The following is a 20,966-nucleotide window of genomic DNA, read 5'->3' on the forward strand; positions in this document are numbered from 1 at the left end:
CATTGCCCCTTGGCGGGGTGGGGTCCGCCGGCCCGCAGCTGGGCCGCCCCAGCACACACCCACCCTGAGCAGCACTGCCTGCTAACCTGAGGATCCCCTGGCCTGGCCTCTGGGGAGACCCCGCCTCCCACTGGCTCCCTGCCCAGACCCCAGGAGGAGGTGGCCTCTGCTCCCTGTCACCATGACCCCCCTGTCCCTGCCAGACACAGCATGGCCGAGGGGAGCCAAGGCATGCAGTCGGGGAACTCCGGGGTGGAAGACATGGAAGAAGGCAGCAGTGGCAGCCGCCGGCCAGCCAGGGAGGCAGAGATGGTGGAAGGAAGCGACTATGAAGAGTTCAGTGGCTATAACCCCCTCACCAGCTTTGACCTGCACCTGCTCAGAGCTTTTGGGAGCTTGGGTTCAGGCCTGCGCTTCTTATCGGTGAGGACACCTGCCTGCCCCAAGCACCAGCTTCTTGCAGCCTTGCCTGTGGCCCTGGGAGGCTGTGGAGGGGCCTGGGGTGGTCAAGGCTGGCTGCTGGGAGGAGGGCCCTCCAGGACCGGCACAGTGAGGCAATGGTGCAAGCGTGTCCAGCTGCCTGCCTGCCTGCCCTTGTCTCTGGCCTTGCAGAATGAGCCCTGGGAACTGGACAACCCTGTGCTGGCCCAGACCCTGGTGGAGGCCTTGCAGCTGGACCCGGAAACGCTTGCCAATGAGACGGCCGCCCGTGCTGCCAACATAGCCCGCTCTGCAGCCTCCAACCGAGCCGCTCGGGCCGCTGCTGCAGCCGCCCGCAGGTCCTTCAACCAGGTGATGGGCACCCACCGACCGGCCGCAGCACAGGCTTCACGACCAGCTCGCCAGCCGGCGACAGCTGCCAGGGCCCCGGGGGCTGACCCAGAAACGAGCCCTGCTTCTCCGCAGAGCTCCCCAACGGTGGGCACCAGTGCCATGGCCGCCCCTGGGGCCCCTGGGGCTTCCTCTGCGCCATCGCCCACGGCCTGCCAGGCCCAGGAGGCTGTGTCCGAGGGCCCTAGTGCCATCAGCTCGTCCTCTCAGGCCCCCAGCTTCAATGAGATGGACGCCACGCGGCCCAACGCTGCCTTCCTGGGTCCCCGCGATGCCTTTGATTTCACTCAGCCGGCAGGTGTCAGTGGCCTGGCCTTCCCACGCCCCAAACGGCCTGCCCCGGCCCAAGAGGTGGCCCCGGAGGGCCCCAGCGATGTGCCCAATGGACCCCAGGCCGCACCTGCCGGGGAGGTGGAAGCCACCCGACCCAAGATGACCAAGTCTGGAAAGGCTCTGGCCAAGACTCGGTGGGTAGAGCCTCAGAATGTCGCGGCAGCAGCTGCTGCCAAGGCCAAGGCCGCCATGAACATGCCTGAGCCCGAACCCGCAGCTTCCAGTGCCCAGCACGGTGCCGAGCCTTGGGCCAGGATGGGAGGCAAGAGGACAAAGAAGGTGAGACCTGCTGCCCTGCCCTCTGCCCTTCTCTCCTCACATCTCCTCCTGCTCCTGGCGCTGCTCCTGCCCTGCTTCCTAACACCCCCAACCCTTCCCTCCCTCCATCCCCGTAGTCCATGCTCCTCCCACACCAGTTTGCGGAGAGTTCTCCCAGCACTCCAACATCCTGCCCTCAGCCCTGCTGACGTGGGGCCACCCAGATTCTGGCATTCATGGGCATTTCATAGGTTCCCCGCAGGGATCTGCCGCTGTGCGGCTGGCAGCACCCTTGTGGCCAGGACCTGTTGTGTGGTGGGCGGGGGCCAGATGCTGGGCACAGGCAGCCTGGTAGCCCCAAGCATCTACTCTGCATGCCGCTGCAGTCCAAACACCTGGATGAGGAACACGAGAGCGGTGAAGAGGACAGAGAGCCCGTGTCGGCTCCCCCGAGCTGGGGAGCCTACCAGCCGCCATTGCCGGTGCGACCTCAGCTGGCCCCTCGGCCCCCCATAGCTGCGAGAGCGCAGATCCCCTCCAGACACGTGCTGTGCCTGCCCCCGCGCAATGTGACCCTTCTGCAAGAGAGGGTAAGGTGTCCACGAGCCGGTTCCAGTTGCCCTGCTCTCTGTGGGCCCGGGCCAGCCTTCTGGGCGCACCACGCCTGGCACAGGACTGCCCATGGTTCTTCCTCCAACAGGCCAACAAGTTGGTGAAATATTTGATGATTAAGGACTATAAGAAGATCCCCATCAAGCGCTCAGGTGGGCCTCCTGTGCACCCTGCCAGTGCCAGCGCCAGCCGCCCCCTGGCTTGTGTGCCCTCTGCTCCCGCAGGAGGCCAGGAACCCTGCCCCCGGGATCCTCCCTGTGCTGCCCTGGGTGCGGCTGCCCGTGGGGCCACAGCCCTGGAGCACCTGCTCAGCGCAGTTGCGTTCTGCTCCCCTCCCGACCACAGACATGGTGAAGGACGTGGTCCGAGAATACGACGAACACTTCCCTGAGATCATTGAACGAGCCACGTACACTCTGGAGAAGGTGGGTGCAGGTCTGGCAGCACCATGGGACAGCAGGGTACCGGCCCTCCCATGCCCCTTCTGGGCCCTGGTTCAGTGCTGTACACCCTACAGGCCCACCATGGCCTTAGCCCCGGGGGGCTTGCCGTACCCAGTGCGATCACGCGTGGCCCTGGCCCGGCTCCTGCACTTCCTCCCAGTGTTGCAGCCTTGGGAGAGGCTCCCATGGGCTCTCTGGCAGCACGGGCCCCCACGTGACAGGCCCTACACACGTCCTGTCTTCCTGTATTCCTGCAGCGTGGGTTGCACTCTGGCACCTGCTGCCTTGGAAAAGCCCTGACAGGGCATGAGCTGGCTGCCTGCAGGGGGCAGGCCTGGGGTGTCCATCTCACACTGCACTGTGGCCCCCCGCACCCTGCAGAAGTTCGGGATCCACCTGAAGGAAATTGACAAAGAGGAGCACCTGTACATCCTCATCTGCACACGGGACTCTTCTGCTCGCCTCCTGGGAAAGTAAGGCCACAGGGCAGGGGGAGGGCGTGGCCTTGCCCTGTGGGCCTCTCCCCTGCCGGTCACGTCCCCTGAGAGACACAGGGAAGCAAGGCGCAATCCATGGTGCCCAGGGACCGCTGGCTTGGAAGGACACAGCCTGAGGCCAGGCCCTGCTGCTGGGGGTGTCTACCTGCTGCCTGGTCCCGAAGCTTGGAGGAAAGGAATTGGCCTCTTCCAGCCACATGCCACCATAGCCAGGACAGCTGGGGAGGTGGCTGCTGCTCCCGCGGGCAAAGGACCTCTGACAGCATGCCTGTTTCTCGGCCTTCAGGACAAAGGACACCCCCAGGCTGAGTCTCCTCTTGGTCATTCTGGGAGTCATCTTCATGAACGGCAACCGTGCCAGTGAGGGTGAGTGAAGGCGCCGCCAATGGAAGGCCTGCCCACGGTGGCCTCCTCGTGTGCCAAATGCTCTTTTTTTTGCCTCCCCTCACAGCTGTCCTCTGGGAAGCGCTGCGCAAGATGGGCCTGCGCCCCGGGTAGGATGGCCCCCTGGGCCCCCGCCCTCCTCTTTGCTGTGTTCTGTCAGGGGATTGCTCGGGATTACCTGGTGGTGCGGTGCAGTGGAAAGCAGCACTCTGCACGAGAGAGCACGTCCTAGGCAGCACGCCTGTGGGCAGCTCCATGTGCAATGGGGCTGTCAGGCAGAGGGCACTGTGTCAGGGCATCCCTGGCAGGTGGCCATCTGGCCCTTTGTGCAAGGGCTGCGTCTCTGTGGCGCTACCCTGAGGGGTGTGAGGCTCTGGGACACATCGAGGCACTCGCCTGGTGCGTGCGTGTCCACTCATGGGCTCCTCTCCCGGCCCCCAGGGTGCGGCACCCATTCCTGGGCGATCTGAGGAAGCTCATCACAGAAGACTTTGTGAAGCAGAAGTAAGTGCTGGCTGAGCCCGCTCTGTCTCCCTCGCTGTGCCCGGTGCTGACTGGTCAGGATGACTCTGAGCAAGACTGGCATTGGAGGGGCTGGAAGCCAACTCTGCTGATTTGCAAGCCCGTGTCATTCTGCCCATAGGCCTGGGAGACTTCCGAGTGGGCAGAGGGGTGCACGTGCACACCCACCGTAGCACAGAGAGAGGGAGAGAGGAGGAGAGAGAGCGCCGAGTGCGGGCGTGCCTGGATTACCTGCTCTTGGCTATGGCTTCCTCTCGAGTGGATTTCCACTGAGGACATTCTAGGGCGTGGTGATTTGCGCAGAGGACCCTGGCAGAAACCTGGCTCAGAGCGGGGGCATGCATGGTCGGTTCCTCTGTTGAAAGGCAGCAATGCACTGATGCAGTCCGACAGCAGAGGGTGGCACACCCTGGTTTGTGCTGCCGCTGTCTCTGCCGCACCTCCATGTGGCTTCCAGGCAGCGGGCTGGGCTGTCAGAGGCTCTGAAGTCTTCCCATTGAGGGCAGAGCTCCCAGCGGGTGTGGGCAGGGAGCCGGGCTGCAAGGGGAGGAGCTGAGCTGCAGCTTTTGGGTGCGGGCAGATGCGCCCCGGAAGTCCATGACTTCAGGGACAGGGTGGCTGAGCTGGAAGCAAAGCGTGTTGACCCGCCCACTCAGGTACCTGGAGTACAAGAAGATCCCCAACAGCAGCCCTGTCGAGTACGAGTTCCTGTGGGGCCTGCGTGCCCGCTACGAGACCAGCAAGATGCGGGTGCTGAGGTTCATTGCCCAGGTACTGCCCACGTCCATTCCCCGCCCCATGCCACACCCCGCAGAAGGTATCCAGCCAGGGTGACCCCACCCAAGTGCGGTTCCTTTCTTGGTTGCATGGCGTCCTCCTAGCTGTCCTGAATGTGGCCGAGAAAGGGCTCCTGTGGCCAGGGGCTGGGAGAGTGAGGGGAGAGCAGCAGGCCCAGGCCTAGCCTGTGCAGCAGGAGCCGCGTGGCAGCCTTCTCCCATGTGGTCAGGGCTCACTTGCAGCACCTCGGAGGTGCTGCGGGAGGAGGCAGGAGCCAGGGGCACTCCCGTGCGGGGTGGGCCCGGGACCGTGGCTGCTGTTTTGTGCCTCAGAACCAGAACCGAGATCCCCGGGAGTGGAAGGCTCACTTCCTGGAGGCCGTGGACGACGCTTTCAAGACGATGGACATGGACATGGCTGAGGAGCATGCGCGGGCCCAGCTGAGGGCCCAGATGGACATCGGGGACGAGGCCCTGATTGGACGCTGGAGCTGGGACGACATCCAGGCCGAGCTCCTGACCTGGGATGAGGATGGGGACTTTGGTGATGCCTGGGCCCGCATCCCCTTTGCCTTCTGGGCCAGATACCACCAGTACATCCTGAATAGCAACCGTGCCAACAGGAGGGCCACGTGGAGAGCTGGCGCCAATGGAGGTGCCAGTGCAGGTGCCAGCGGCGGGGCCAGCACCAGCGTCCTAGACGGCCCCAGTACCAGCTCCAGCTCCAGCGTGCGGACCAGAAACGCTGCCCGGGTCGGGGCCAGCTTCTTCTCCTGGATCCAGTAAGCTTAGTCTGCAGAGCGGGGAGGGGGTAGGGGCAGGAGGCGCAGACTGGGGGCTAGGAGAAGCTGGGAGTCAGAGCAGGGAGTGAGCAGACTCCTGTGGGGTTGCAGACGGCCCTCACGGTCTCCTGCGGGTTCTGATCTGTGTTTTCTTTCTTGTCCCCGGTGCTGACAGACACCGCTGATGCTGCAGGCATCCCGCTCAGCAAGCTGGATTTCACCTCCGAATCCTGAGCACAGCCCTATCGGCCCTGGCAGCTCATACCTGTGGGTCAGAGGTGGCGCCCAAGAGGAAGCTCTCCCGGCCCCTCCTCGTGCTTTTGTGGTGTGCTTTTGTTACATGTTACATGCTTTTGTGTGCTACATGTTTTTTAGTATCAGTGTGGTATTAAATTTGCAAAATGAACAGGAGCGAGTCCTCTGTCTGTGCTCGGAATGGTGGGTTGGGGGAGGGTTTGTAGTGATGGAGCTCCTAGCCAGGCAGCTTGTCCTCCTGGCTCTATGCTCTCAGTGGCCCCACCGTGGGACAGGCCCAAAGATTTGGGTTGCATGCTGGCAGGTGTGCAGGAAACTGCAGCCCTCCGAGATGGGCTCTGGGACAGGCAAAGCCTCCCAGAGGCTCCTGGCTTTCCTTGGCCCGACCTGCACCACCATGCCCTCCTCCGGCGGGACGCACCTACGCTCTGCAGGGGGAGAGCACTGAAAGCAGAGAAGCTCTGGAGGCAGACCAGGACATGGGGACTCCAAGGCAGGGCACAGACTGGGGCGCCAGGAGGGCCAGATGGGGCCATGTTCAGGACAGACATGTACCCAGGGCGCACCTGCCTAGTCCCTGGACCCCTGGCTAAGCCCCTCCTGCAGACTTCCAGGGCCACAAAACCCTGAAATTCCTGTGGAAAAGTGTTGCAGGGTTGGTGGCTAGTGTGTGGCTCTTGGTGTTGCTCCTAGCTTCTCTCCAGCCAGGCCCACCCTGGCTACTCCTCCAGGACTTGTTGCAGGCTACGACTGTCAGCTCCTTTGTTTCCAGGGTGACTCAGCACAGCTGTTCTGATCATTCATGAACAATGTCTCATTTGGGTCCATATCACTTTACCTATAGCCCTGAGAGAAGGGGTGGTTGGGCCCATTCCTCGAGTGAGCAGCCTGCCACTCCATCCAGCAGGAAAACCCTCACCTGAAGGCACATGGGCAAGAAGTGACACCCAGGTCCTTGTCTGGCAAGGATGCAGATTCTGCCATGGCAGTTCACTGCCCCCTTCCTCGAGCTCACAATGTGCTGGGCTCCTCAACCCACCTGCCTGGCTCTGTGCTGACACTCGCCCCTCTGCCTGTCTGGGCCCCAGCTCCCTTCCTTCAGCCTGGGTGGCACCCTCCCTGATTCTCCATCCTGAGGGTCTTCTGCAGCTTTCAAGTCGGCCCCCACTCCAGCCTCCTGAGACGGCAGGCTGGCCTGCATCCTGCTCCTCCCCCACTTTGTCATGATGGTGCTCGGGGCCCTGGCCAGGCTCTGCACACACTCTCTAGGCTCCCTCACTGCTGCAGGGTGCTGTAGGTCCACACTGTCCACGGAGGAAACAAGGCAAGTGGCGTCCCTGGGGTCTCTGACCCACCTGCGCCACTCCTTGCTGATGACCTCCATCCTGCCTCTGGTCTCAGCCCCTTCTCTTCTCAGTAGGCACACTGTCCACTGATTGTTGGTGGGATTGCTCCTTCCTAACGAGCGGCAGCAGTTTCAGGAAGCTTACACATGTTTCTTTTGGGGAGTGTATTCATTGCAGATGATCTCTCACAGTATATGGCTTGCCTGTTCCTTGGCTAATGGGGAAGAGCAGGATTTTTCTATTTGATGCAAGCCGATTAAGGTTTTTGTGGCGACTATGAATTTGTGTACATAAGAGGTGTTACTATTTGCCTTCAGCATCCTCACAAGACTATCTTTCATTGTCTTCCAGTAGTTTTATACTCTCATACACTCGACATCTTAAAGTGTAGGAAGTTTGGAATTGTGCCAACTATCTTTTCTAAACACAATGGAACCAACAGCAAGAGGAAAATCACAACATTCAAAGGTGTGTGTGGCAATTAACTATAACACCCTCTCAAATGCACAGTGGGTCAAACAACAAACCTGCAGAGACACCCCAACACAGCTTGAGACAAGCTGGAACAAAGTCACAGCCTACCTCCACTTAGGGGATAGAACAAGCAGTCCTCGGGAGGGAGTTTATGGCAATAACTGCTTGCATTGCAAAAGCAGAGCCATCTAGAATCAACAAGCTCATTCATTTTACAGGAACTAGAAAAGGAAGAACAGCTTAGAGCCAATGTTGGCAGAAGGAAGGAAGTTATAAACAGTGTAGTAGAAACAAAACAGAGCACAGAAAAAGCACAGAGCAAATCAATGAGATGAGCTGGATGCGTGGGAAAGATCGACATAAGGCAGAAACCCTTCAGTACACCGAGGAAGGAAAGCAGATATAACTGGAATCAGAATGAAAGGATGGACAGAAAAACATGGGTCCCACGCACAGCAAGTGGTTCCTAGAGAAAAATCACAGGCCACTTTAGCAACGAGTTGACAATCTAGAAGAAATGGCTAAAATCAGTGAAGCCGACAACCTAGCAGGAGTCAGGCAAGAAAAAAAATGAAACATCCTTATGAACCTGCCACTAGCATAGTGAGTGGTGCCCTTATCAAAATCTTTCCATCTGTGAAACACCCAGGAAGAAATGGCTGCACGTGTGAGGACCACAAGACACTATTTTTTTTCTTTTTATTATTATCATATTCTTATCATTTAATGATATAGTTCCATAGGTGTGGGGATTTACCCTACCACTTCCCTTGATCTCCTTGCCCCACCCCACTGAGTTCACCCATATCATTGCATCAACATAGTCCCTCATAGACAGTCATATAAGTCCATCATTGCAGGACAGTGCAGAGAATCCAGCATCCCGTTGTCAGGACATATCCATCCAACAGTTTCACTGGGGAGTCCATTCTCGATCTGAAAATGGAGATGTACACTGCACTCTACCTCACACTTGGACATGTCAGTCTCCACTCTACAGTCACTATAAATCCTAAGATTAAAGCCAAAAAAAAAAAAAAGCTAATATCAGGAAAAAAAAAACGCAGAAATGTACAGTGCCATGGAGTTAAATACATGCCATTGGATATGATAGACTCCATTACACAGCTACTATATACATTCCTTTAAATGAAGAACCACAAAACAAACTCAACAACAGAAAGCCAAAAATAGAATCTTACAACGCCATGAGGTTTAATAACTTGCTACTAAATAATTAATGTGTCACTGAAGAGGTGAAAAAGACAATTAAGAACCTTCTTGAAGAAAATGATGCTACCGTATGATCTGCTTAGTCAAAGAATTTAAAGAGAAAATCGCATGTTTTGAACAAATGAAGCTAAAAACAAAAACGTAAAAATCCATGAGCTATAGTTTCTGCTGATCTTTGTTGGTGATGTATCTCCCATAAGCAACAAACAGATGGGTTTTGTGTTTTTAATCTAGTCTGCTACTCTATGATATTTGATTGATTAATTGATTTATACTCACGGTTAATATAAATTGGTGGTAATGTGGTCCTGTCATTTAGCAATGGGCTGTTCATTGATTTAATCTTTTGTTATTTTATGGGGCTGTTCTTCACATTTGCCTTCAATTTCCGTGGATTCAGTTCCTCCTCTCTGTCACAAGTCCATCTTTAAGTATCATTTGTAGGGCGGGTTTGGAAGAGGTACATTCTTTTAACTTTTCTTTACTGTGGAAGAATTTATTTCATTCTCCAAGACAAAGGAAATCTTTGTGGGGTACATTATTCTGGGCCAAGAATTTTTTTTTTCCTCTTAGAATCTGGAATATGTCACTCCATTTTCTTCTGGCCTGTGGAGTTTCCTGTGAGAAGTTTCCTGTGAGTTTAATTGGCATTCCTTTATAAGTTCATTGATTTTTTTCACCAGCACATTTAAGGATCTTTTCCTTACGTTCAGTTGAAGAGAGCTTGATGATCATGTGTCATGGTGATCCCTTTTGGTGCACCGTATTGGGAATTATATGCCCCTCCTGGATGTTGTTTCCCAATTCTTTCCCCAAATTAGTGAAGTTTTCCTTCATGATTTCATTAAATATATTTTTAAACCTAACTTTTCTTTCTGCACCTTCTGGCTCTCCCATAAGTCTCATATTTGGCCTTTTCATAGCGTCTCTTGATTCTTGAACACTTTTGTAGCTTGGCCCAGCTCTACTTCCAGCTTTTGTTTGTTTCCCCTGGTGACAGGAAATATCTTCCAATTCTGAGATTTTTTCTTCTGCCTCCTTCATTCTATTCTGGAGACTCTCCATTGTACTTGTAATTTGCTCCACTGTATTCTTCATTCCTGACATATCAGCATTCATTTGATTCATTTCTTGTGTGACATATTCCTTAAATTCATTGAACTCCTGTATTAGGTGCTTCTCATTGTTAAAAAGAAGCTTTATAACAAACGTTTTCAATTCTGTATCCCAGTTTTCTCAATGTATTCTTCAGTTACATTTTCCCTGTTTTCTCGATGTATTCCTCTGAGGTTAGCAAAGACTTTTGTTCCTTTGCAGGGGAGTGTTCAGTAATATTCATTGTGCCTTCGTCTCTTGTTTTGCTCTTGGTCATTGTACTTTTGGTGAGCAGATTCTTCTCATTTGGGCCATGTTTCTAATCTTTGTCACCCACAGGTGTGCAGTTTGATTTTACTTACTGTGGTTGGTACGCAATTCTTTGTTTCTAGTACTTGTGCCAGTCTCTCCAGCGAGTTTCAGATCTAGGGTCTTATTTTGGCTTTCACCATTGTCTACATAGCAACTCTAGGCTCAGCACGCCACCTCCCGTGATCCTGCACTATGGTTGCACCATTGTCTACAAAGCATTTCTTCCACTTTCAGTTGGTGCAGGTCCCAGGATTATAGTGTATGCACAGCTCACTGTTGTCAAAGCTTTTGCCATGCTGTACAAAATGGCGCCTAATGTGAAACATGTGGAGTTCTTGATCTGCTGGACATTACGTCTAGGGGCTACCTGGACCTATCTTGGGTGGAACCTGAATGATGGCACATTGTTGCAATTCACTGAGCCTGAAATGAGTTCACTCTTAGGTTAGTGCTTGTGCAGTCCTGTCCCATAGCCATTGCCTCCCTATACACGATGGAACCCAATTCAGCTCCAGTGGGTGTTTTGCTGTGAAATCTACCCTGTTCCCGCACTGCGTGTTTGGGATCTGCTGCTCTGTCTCTGTGCCTGATCAATTCAAACAAGCCAGCAGGATGGGCAGTTCTTTGTCTGGGTTTACCACCTGAGTTCCCAGTGAACTCCCCTTCCCACTTGGTTGCTCATGGAGTTCTGGCCACTGGTGGAGTTTAGATCGTCGTTGGCTGAATGACCCTGGTGTATTGGGTCACTATAGCACCACACTATTTCTCTGCTGCTTTGCTGTGTACACCAGTCCCCAGGTGCCCTTCTGCTGTCAGTCTGTCTTCTCTTCTTTTAAGGAATGTGCCCTCTCTGCTTCACCCTGGCTAATGTTTGTCCATCTGTCTAGACATGTCTCCATCCTATTCCACCATCTTCATTCTCCCCCAAAGGACACTTCAATAGCAACTAGCACGAATGCTCCACAACCTAAACCCTGAAGTGGAGGGAATATTTGCAATGCATTTGAAGAGGCCAGCATCATCCTGATACTAAAGTTACACCAGGAGAAAACAAGAGATCAATATCCTGAAAAGTCTGAAATGAATATTAGTGAAAAATTCCAATACACTGTCAACACAATCTATGTCACATTTTCTAACGGGAGACAATGAGTGATCCAAGCTTCCATCTCACTCAGAAAAGAAACTCCAGGATAAGGAAAAAATGGATGCAGTAAATAAAGGAACAAAGGCCACGTTGGTTAAAGGGGACATGGCCACCTGTTAGTCCATGTAAAGACATTGCGGTCAGGGCTTGCCCTGTGTTGGCTCAAAAGAGGATCACCAAGGACCTGTGTCAAGCAAGGTCACAGATGTGGACAACAAAGGCAGGAATGGCATTTTAGGAGCAATGATGAACAGCTTTGTGCTGATTCTGCTTGGAGCTCTGAGCATCATGAGCAGAAGTGAACATACCAGCACAGGGCAAAACAGAAACAAAGGCAAGCTGTGAGTATTCCTGTAGACAGTAGGATGTGGAGTCTGCAGAAAACAGTCCCAGCAGCACCAACTCAGGACAACCTGCCAAACCTGTTGTTCTGAACACCCACTCTGCTACATACTTCAAGAGCAGAATCCCTTGGCCTCATACATCACCAGGAAACAGGTAAAACAGGCAACCTCAGCCCTCTCACTTCATGACAGCAAAACCTCCTCCACACAGGTAGCATGTGAGATCCACAGGCCAGTCCGAGAAGCACAGAGGGAGACATTTCAAATGAAGTGTCAGCACACAATCCAGCTCCATCAAGAAGAGACAGAAGTCAAGAACATTCCAGAAATGGAGTGGATCAACACGTGGGATTCATTGTATGACACAGAAGCAACTGTCAACTAGGAAAAAAGCTGACACTCCATAGGGGCAGAAAAATGCTGACTTAAAGAAAGTGATATTCACTTACAAGAAAGCATCCCAAGAAAATGGCACTCAGAGAAAACCGTCCTTTTTATTTCTATGGGGGCAACAACTATCCCATCAGAAGTCCAGCACAAACGTCAAGTGATGCACAAGTCGTGGTGTGTTCCCACCACTGAAATTCTCCTCACTTCTGGGAACAAACAAACTGGTTGCACCCTGTAAGAACTTTTCAACTGTAGCCAAAGGAACAACCTATCCCAAGGAAAGCTGCCCTATAAGAACACTGCCGGAATGAGCCTATGTAACCTACACAACAAAGGTCACAAGGAGGCAAGACAAAAAGTGTTGACAGACCAGCATTGGTGGATGTCCTGAAGAGGAGCATGGGAGTGCCTGGGGAAGGGCTCCCAATGAGCTCTGGGTTGGTCCACAGTTGTCCACTTCCTGAACTGGAAAGCAGATGTCCACAGGAGAGCAGCTCACTCAATGATTCAGCCTACTTTGCCCAATCCTATTGCTGCATTGCTTCTGCTAGCTTGATTAGGGGTATTTATAGGGACAGCGTCCCAGAGGTGCCACATGGAGAAACAAGTCTGGCAAAGCTTCTACTCTGGATCTGAATGACAGATTACCAGAAAATCCCTCAGGTTTGCCACTTGACATTACCTGTGCCAAGCAGAAAAACACATGCATAATGAAAATGGGAAATACATTGGATGGAGTGACTGAAAATCTCGAGTGGTCTTTTGCCAGCTGATTCAATGGACATTTTCTTTTACATCTGAATGATTCATGTATATTTATTTGAAAGACAGATAAACAGAGGGAAAAAAAGAGAGGGAGAAACAGAACTTCTGCCTTTTGATCTACTCTCCCAATGGTCACAATGGCCAGGGCTGGACCAGCCACTAGGAGCTCCATGCTGGTCTCCCACAGAGTGCCATGTGCACAAGCACTTGGACCATTCTCTTCTGCATTCCAAGGTTCAGAAACAGAAAGCTGGAAAGAAATGGTTCCACTAGGACTTGAAAAGGTGGTGTGATGTGCATGCTGTTGTGACACGCTTAAAATTCTACTCCACACGCAGGGTCCTGTCTGCCATCTTGAGGTAGGATTAGCCAAGAATCATCTGTGCTGTGTGAGAAGGAAGGATGACTGCATTCCACATGCCACACTGCAGATGAAACAAGGCATTGAACCTCTCGCTAATCATCAACTTGTCCCCTATGCTGGGGTTGGATCTGGGCCCTCAACAGAGCCTGCAGGTGTGAGGCCTGAACAAGGGCTGGCTCCACCTGTGCAGGGGAGCAATCTGTGCTCGAACCCAGCACTGAGGGAGAGCCATGAGCCTAGCCTCAGGCAGTGGAGAGGATACCCATGGATCTACATTTGTCTTCAACACACATGAATGCAACTGTGCAAGTCCTGCTGCCAGCAGTACCCTCAACCTGCAGGAGTGCATGCCAGCGCCATCCTGCCAGACATGTCTGCAATCTGGCATGGTTGCCTTACACACAGTTTCTTCATGTATTCCTCTCTGCTGGTCTCACAGCAAGCTCATATCCACCTAGTCAGCCATCCCTCTTTTACCTCCCTTCCACTTACTCTGCACCCTTCTGCTCTGTGCCCCTTGTCTTTCTGGACTTACTCACTCAACAGAATCTGGTCAGCAGATAGGAGAAGGAAGAGAGCAGGAAGAGCAGTTGAGGAAGAATAGGGATGCACAAATCCATGAGCACAGGCGCCTCTTGGGAGCACAGTAGCTGGATAGCACTGAAACAGCTCCTCACTCTCCTGGCTGTTGTGACTCCAGTGGTAAGGAGTAGGCATTTGCTCTGAGCTCAAGTTACCACCCAACTAGCACAGGGCAGGAAGCCTGCCCATGAGAGTCTTGTGTTGCTGGAAAGGTCAGATGAGGTCAGGTTCCCTGCCTGGTTAAGACTGGGGAGCTGCAGAAGTGGCCTGGCGAGGGAGCAGGGTGCCAGAACAGCCAAAGCCAGATCCATTCACGTGCATAGCTCTGCATCCTCCAACCTGTGTTCTTTACTGGGAGGCAGTGGCATCAGTTAGCAATTCTGTGTTTTCTGCCTTCTGAGGGGAGGTAGGGAGAGGGGAAAGAACAGGCTTTGAGGGTAGGAGCAAGGAAAACAAGAGGAGGGGACAAGGAACACACTACTGAGAGAGGAAATAGGCAGTGAGGGGCAAGGGCAAGTCACGCTCATGCAGGAATGGGAGAGGAAGGAGGCAGGCATGAGGCTGATGTTGGATGTCCACGAGAGAGGAGAGGGCCAAGGGATGTGTTTCCGGGAAATGCATGCGGGAGGATGTTCCAGGTCCTTCCTCCTAGCAGAAGTAGAGGTCATCGTGATCAAAGACCAAGAGCAAGGGACAGGAGAGCAGATCAGTGAGGGACAGAGCGACGAGAGGGCTGTGCTGGCTTTCCGGAGTCCTTTATTACCTCTGGGCCAAGGAGCTTTGTCATCTCCTTTTGGGCACGGAGTCCTGAGTTCTGCCTGGGGTGTGGTGTGCATCTGAACCGACCAACAATAAGGGGCGCAAGTGATACTTCCTGTCCTACTTCATGTGCCCTGCCAGGGAATGCTACCCATACCGGGGGGCCTTTGTCACCCACAGGCTTCTTCTGCCAACTCAACCTCTGCATCCCTTTCCTCACTGTCAAGACCAGGGGTTTCTGAGCAACAGGTTGGAAGTCACTGGCCTCTTGGGTTCTCTAACCCAAAGATGCTTCCTGACTTGCAACCTCTTTCATCGTCACATGTCCCCTTACCCATAAGAACCTATTGCAGTGGCCAGAGTGATGTAAATGTCCCCGTTTAGGAGGAAGCACGTCTCTGACGGAGAGAGAAAGACAAACAGACAAGGAGTGAGGCAGAGAGCATAGTTCCTGGGATCGATACATCTGCGGAAATTGTTCATCCTTTGGATGTGAGTGCTTTGCTGCATTCTCATCCCCTGAGAGCCTCGTTTCAAGGACCCACTCTGCCTTTCTCCCACAGTCCAATGAATGCATCAGCCACTTAGCTTCCGTTCCCATGGCAACTGGGACTAAATGGCCTAGGGACTAAGGACCAGACAAAGAGAAAGACAAAGAAATGTGTGTGCTGTCCCTTCCTCTGAGGTACACAGCCTCTGTTCAGGGACAAATAAGAAATTCTATTTAGTTCCATCCTGTTCCCGCTCCTCACTGCTTGGCGGAGGACAATGGAACGGTACAGAGATCCAATAATAATCTACAATTGCTCTATCTACCCAGTGAGCCTGAGTCCTCAGTGACCTGGGTCTCTCTGTCCTTTAGCTACTTGCTTCGTTTTCTTTTTCTCCTCCTCCTTCTTCTTTGTACTTCTTTTTTAAAAAATATGTTATTATTTTCCATGATATGTTGTGTAGGTATGGGGATTCTCCACCATGCTTGCTCCCCTTCTCTTCCTCTCCCACTTTTCCCAGCCCCCCATATAATTAGAGCAGTGCAGTCCTCCAGCCTCAATTACAAGTTCAACATTCTGCTCTTCACATCTTCATGGCAGTCTAGGTTTGGACAAAGACAGAAAATGTTGCATCATGTTATTGAGGTGCATTGAGCTGTTACACTAGTCATTCTCCTTTAACTCAGAAATAGATGTGCATACTGCCAGGTATCGTCACTTCCATGGAAGCCAGCCTCCGTTGTACAGTTCATGCATGAGAGGATATTTGTGTGTATTATATACACATGTGTATACATAATCTATATACTTGCTCATCTATGTATCTGTTTTGTGTTTTGCGTGAGTGTTGCCTTATGTCAGAACATTCAGTATTTGTCCTTTTGGGATTGATTTACTTCACTGGCCCTAGCTTCTCTCTTTCAGTTGGTTTTATTTCCCAACCCTGCCCGTGGACTCCAGCTGTTCTATTACTCTCTACTCCCCTGCACTGTTCACACCCCTGAGCCTCCACTGCATTGTGGGAGTTTTCCAGCCACCCCAATTTCATTACACAAAGCTCACTTCCACCCAGCTTCTGATGTGCCACCCCCATAGCACTTCCATTATCATCAGTTGTGGTTGTCACAGGGCTCGGCCTCTGCTCTGCTCCTCTGTGCTGGGGACACCTCTACCCAGATCAGGGCTGCCCCCTTCTTCATGCTTCTCTTTTTATCCTACCGCATTCTAATTCAGAGCAGAAAATTTTCTACTAATTTCCTTCTTTTGCAATGCCAACAAATTAATGAGTGGCCTGTTGCCAGTCCATTTTACTGAAGTAGCCAACTGCATTCATACTTTCAGAAGCTAGACAATCACGATGCCAGCCATCACATGGCTCTCCCACAGCATAAATTTGTGAAGGAAACAACACAGAAACTCAACATATGTCCCTATGTTTCCAACTCATTGCTTTCATTAACCTTTGATGCCCTGAGTGTTCCATTTGTTCAGTCATACTTTCAATCTCCTGGGACCCATATAGTTTCCACTTTCCAGGTCTTACAATTCTTCATCCCCAAAACTCACTAACCCTACCTTTATTCCAATTGAACATTCCACATCCTTAGCCATGTCCCATCCTGGGAATGTCCACAGAAATTTTGCTCACCTTAGAACCTGCAGATTTTTTAGAAAGCTTCCAGTCTGTTTTTCAGAAGAGAAGTTTCTCTTAGGCACTGCAAAATCTTCATGTACTAGTGACTGATCTGTGTGTCATATCTTATTCTGGGATCCCAATTTCATATAGTTGCTAATATCTGTCCCTGTAGCCAAGACTGGAGAATGATCAAAGATCAAGGAAAGCAATGCCTTAGCCTCTTCAGTGCCCAAATTCTCTCATATGGCAGAAAATCGTATGTAACAGACTTGTGTAAATGGTGCAATGTGACTTGAAGAATTATGTAGAAGTGAAGTACTAAGAAAGCATGGCTAAATTTTCATTTTCCTGTCATCTAAGACAAATCACGTATTCTATAATTGCTACAAAACAGGTTTGGCCCCTAGGGAGACTACATTCAGGTTTTCTTTGGTCTTGAAAACACCACAGAAGAACTTCCCTATTGTTGTTCTCTTTCATTGCGGGGATTTAAAAACCAATGGGAGTTATCCACATCACCACCTCCTTCTGAACATTTTGGACACACATCCACACACATATCAGGGTACTGTCATAATACCCAAGTAATATGTTTCTCACCATCTCAATTTGTCAGTTTAGATTAACATTTCTTACTCAGTCTAAATATCATGGGCTTTACATCCTTTCCTCCTCTGGCCGTCCATACCTTGTCAATCCCTCATTTTTTATTTGACCATCCTCAAGGGCTGTGGCCATCAACGTGTTTTTAACTGAGAGTATGAAGCGTGGAGTTCATGAGTCATGACTGTAACGAAGTCAACAGTACCATTTGCTGAAGGCTTTACTTCTCTTAAAGTTTTTAACTCCTTTAAACAATCACCATTTCTTTCCCACATTCACAATTTCCTTCTCTAGTAATTATTTCTATCAGCACACAATTATGTCCCACCATTGTTTTAAAAATTGAATGTTACTCTTAATGGCACTTCCCCACCAGTGATTATTCCATGTATCTCTTGCCTTTCATTAAAAATAAAGTTTTTTTTTTGATATGTTTTCTGGTTGGACTATCTCTACTTCCAGATATACTTCCAATGTTTTTAAATCATTTTTTCATGGTATCAGTAACTTGCATGATATGATAGCAAAATACATTCCTTCTTCCTTCTTCTCCTGTTATAATTGAAAGCACTAATTCCTCCTTCTTGAATTTCCTAGATTACAGGAAGCTGTTCTCTGCTGGTGTTCTTCCCCTAACATGGAGCCTGTTTTTGTTTGTTTGTTTGTTTGTTTGCCATTGATTCCTCCTCCTATTAATTCCTCTATATGTTGAATGCTCAGAGTTGTGGTGATGGGCTCTTGTTTTCTCCTTTTTTTTCTATGTTTTCTAAGGTACTTCTTTTTATGCTGTGTATTTCAATATTGGCCTCAAAAAAATCATTCTTGTTGAAAAATTGAAGAGGCTGGCACAGTGGCTTAGGTCTGGTAGTTATGCCATTTGGGAGTTGAACCAGCAGATGGAAGAGTTTTTTTTTCTCTCTCTAGGAGAAAAAAAATAATTTTTTTAAAGCAAAAAAATTAATAGGGGTTATATTGTCTCTGGAGATCAACTTACAGACTACCAGCATTATATGAATATTTCACATTTTGTTTACCATTTATCAGTTGATGGACATTTGAATTGTTTCCATTTTTCAGTAATTATAAATAAAGCTTTTATGGACATTACTTTATGCTTTTTTCCCAGAATGATTTCTTTTTATTTGAAAGGCAGAGCTACAGAGAAGGAGAGACAGAAATATCTTCCATCTGCTTGTTCACTACCTAAATGGCCCCAGTGGCTGGCACTGAACTGATCCAAAATCAGGAACCAGGACTTTCCTCCAGGTCTCCATGTGGGTATAGGGGCCCAAGGCCTTCCCAGAGGCCCACTGCATTCCCAAGTCATTAGCAAGGAGCTGGATCAGAAGTGGAGCTGCTGGGACTCAACCCCCCCAAATATGCAGAATGCTGGTGCTCCAAGCAGAGGCTTAGCCTGCTATGCCATGGTGCAGGCAATCATATAGGTTTTTAATTTTTAATGCTTCTTTCATTTACTTGGGTAGATATCTAGAATGAAAATTCTTATAATTTTTTAGGAGTTACTAAACATTTTTCAAAATTGACTGGCTCATTTTAGGTTTCCAAGAAAAATGTATTAAGAGTCTGATTTTGAGGCCAGTGTTGTGATGGGGCAGGTTAGGCTGGAATGCCATGTAGGCTCCATTAGGCAAGAGGCTGCTCCACTTCCTATCAAGCTCCCTGTCAATGACCTAGGAAAGCAATGGAAGATGGCCTAGGTGTTCGGGCCCCTATGCCCATAAGGGAAACAGAGACGAAGCTCCAGGCTTCAGGATCAACCATGGCCATTGCAGCCTCTTGCAGAGTGAACCAGAACATGGATGCTTGCCTGTTCTCCCCTCCACACCCTCCTCCCGTACCTCTGCACCTCTGCCTTTAAAATAATTTTTAATGTCAATTTCTCCACAATTCTCACCACCTTTTAAAAGATTTATTTATTTTTATTCAGAAGGTAGATCTACAGGGAGAAGAGATAAGAGAAATACCTTCCATTGGCTGGTTCATTCCCCAAATGGTTGCAACATGAGTCTGTTCCTGGCTGAAACTAAGAGCCAGGGACACAATCTGGGTCTCCCATCTGGGTGGCAGGAATCCAAGTACTTGGACCATCCTCTGCTGTTTTCCCAGATCATCATCAGAAATCTGGATCAGAAGTGGAGCAACTGGGACACAGACACAGACTGCTGCCCATATAGGATACCAGTGGTTGAAGGTGGAAGATTAGCCTGTTGTGTTACAACGTTGACCACACGATCTTTTGTTATTGTCCATCTTTTTTTTTTTCAGTATTATGACTTCAACTACCATGGTGAGAAATGAGTGATATCTCAAAATGCTTTTAATTAGCATTTTCTTAATAACTAAATAATATTGAGCATCTTTATAAAGTCTTTCTATGAATCAGAAACCTCTTTGTTTCTAATTTTTTAACAATGAATTTTCAGCATGTAAGTCTTATAATTCGTTTGTTCATTTACTTCTAAGTATTTTATTTCTTTAGATAAATAGTGCTCAAATTATTTTTAAATTATTTGCTGTTAGTGTATAAAAATAAAATTATATTTTTCACGCTAAACTGTTAAAGTCAGTGATTGTCTAATAGTATTTTCTTTTTTACTTCCTCAGTGTTTTCTATACATAAGAGTATACCAACTGTGAATAGAAACTGTTTGAATTATTCTTTTCTGATCTTTAAGTATTTTATTATTTCCCTTGCCTAAATACATTAGCCAGAAGTTCCAGTATTGTTATTTCCTGTCTCCCGGCTTTAATCTAGTCCAGTCCTGGACATTGCAGCTATTTGGGAAGGTGAACCAACAGATGGAATATCTCTCTCTTTGTCTCTTTCTCTCTAACCCTGCCTTTCAAATAAAGAAAATAAATCTGTAACAAAAACAAATCAGCAACAAAATAAAACCAAATAATTGAACATCATGTGAAAATTAAAGAATATACTTTTAAAAATACCTGTCTATTTTGAAGGCAGAGTTACAGAGAGAAAACAAACAGCACAGAGAAATGATATTTCATCACTCTTCTGTTTCACTTCAAAACTAGCTGTAATACTGGGGCTTGGCCAGGCCAAAGAAGTGGAGCAGCCAGCACTCAAAAGCAGTGCCTAGATGGTATGTTGGCACTGCAAGGGCCACAATGCCAGCCCATACTGCTGATTTCTAACTCCATTTATTGTGATTGGAAAACAGGACTTGTGTAAGTTTATTCTCCAAATGTATTGAGCCTTGTGTATTAGTTCCAGTTTTTTAAATGTATACTCTGTTTAACAAATTCTACTTCCTTGCTATCTCCTAATTCCTATAATATTATCAAAGTAAGATATTGAATTCACCAGTTATTATCATTGAATTGTCTCTTTCACTTTGGTTTTAACAATTTTTTTATGTGTTACAAGACACTGGCCGTGTGCATAGACTTTTTTTATATAAATTATATATATTCTTGATGAATTAAAAATTTTAGCATGATAAAAATAGCATTCTTTGTATCTAAGTACAATTTCTACCCTAAAGCATATGTTACCTTTGAGTATATTTTTGTCTTCAAGCATATTTCTAGAGCTATTTCAGCACTTTTTATGGTATTGTTTGCAAAGTATGTTTTTGTATCATTTTATTTTCAAGCTATTTGTAACTTTGAGAAATGTGAGCCTCCTGTAGACCATATATCGTTGACACATTTTTTAAAAGATTTATTTTTATTATTTTTTTATTGGAA

The 20,966-nt window shown here is 49.4% G+C and overlaps 1 protein-coding gene across 1 annotated transcript; it reads left to right on the top strand.

Annotated features, from left to right (window-relative positions):
- The first annotated feature begins 210 nt into the window (after positions 1 to 210).
- Positions 211 to 5,771, top strand: LOC121170365 (melanoma-associated antigen D4-like). Its single transcript, XM_041001508.1, has 12 exons — positions 211 to 423; positions 613 to 1,443; positions 1,809 to 2,012; positions 2,123 to 2,186; positions 2,380 to 2,459; positions 2,859 to 2,950; positions 3,261 to 3,340; positions 3,426 to 3,468; positions 3,800 to 3,862; positions 4,537 to 4,651; positions 4,990 to 5,438; positions 5,614 to 5,771. The coding sequence occupies exons 1-12, from the start codon at positions 211 to 213 to the stop codon at positions 5,621 to 5,623; spliced, it is 2,244 nt and encodes a 747-aa protein (XP_040857442.1). The 3' UTR covers positions 5,624 to 5,771.
- Positions 5,772 to 20,966: the final 15,195 nt, after the last annotated feature.

This window comes from Ochotona curzoniae, unplaced genomic scaffold (genome assembly GCF_017591425.1).
Source record: "Ochotona curzoniae isolate NIBS_2020 unplaced genomic scaffold, NIBS_Ocur_1.0 contig_1274, whole genome shotgun sequence".
NCBI classification, from domain to species: domain Eukaryota; kingdom Metazoa; phylum Chordata; class Mammalia; order Lagomorpha; family Ochotonidae; genus Ochotona; species Ochotona curzoniae.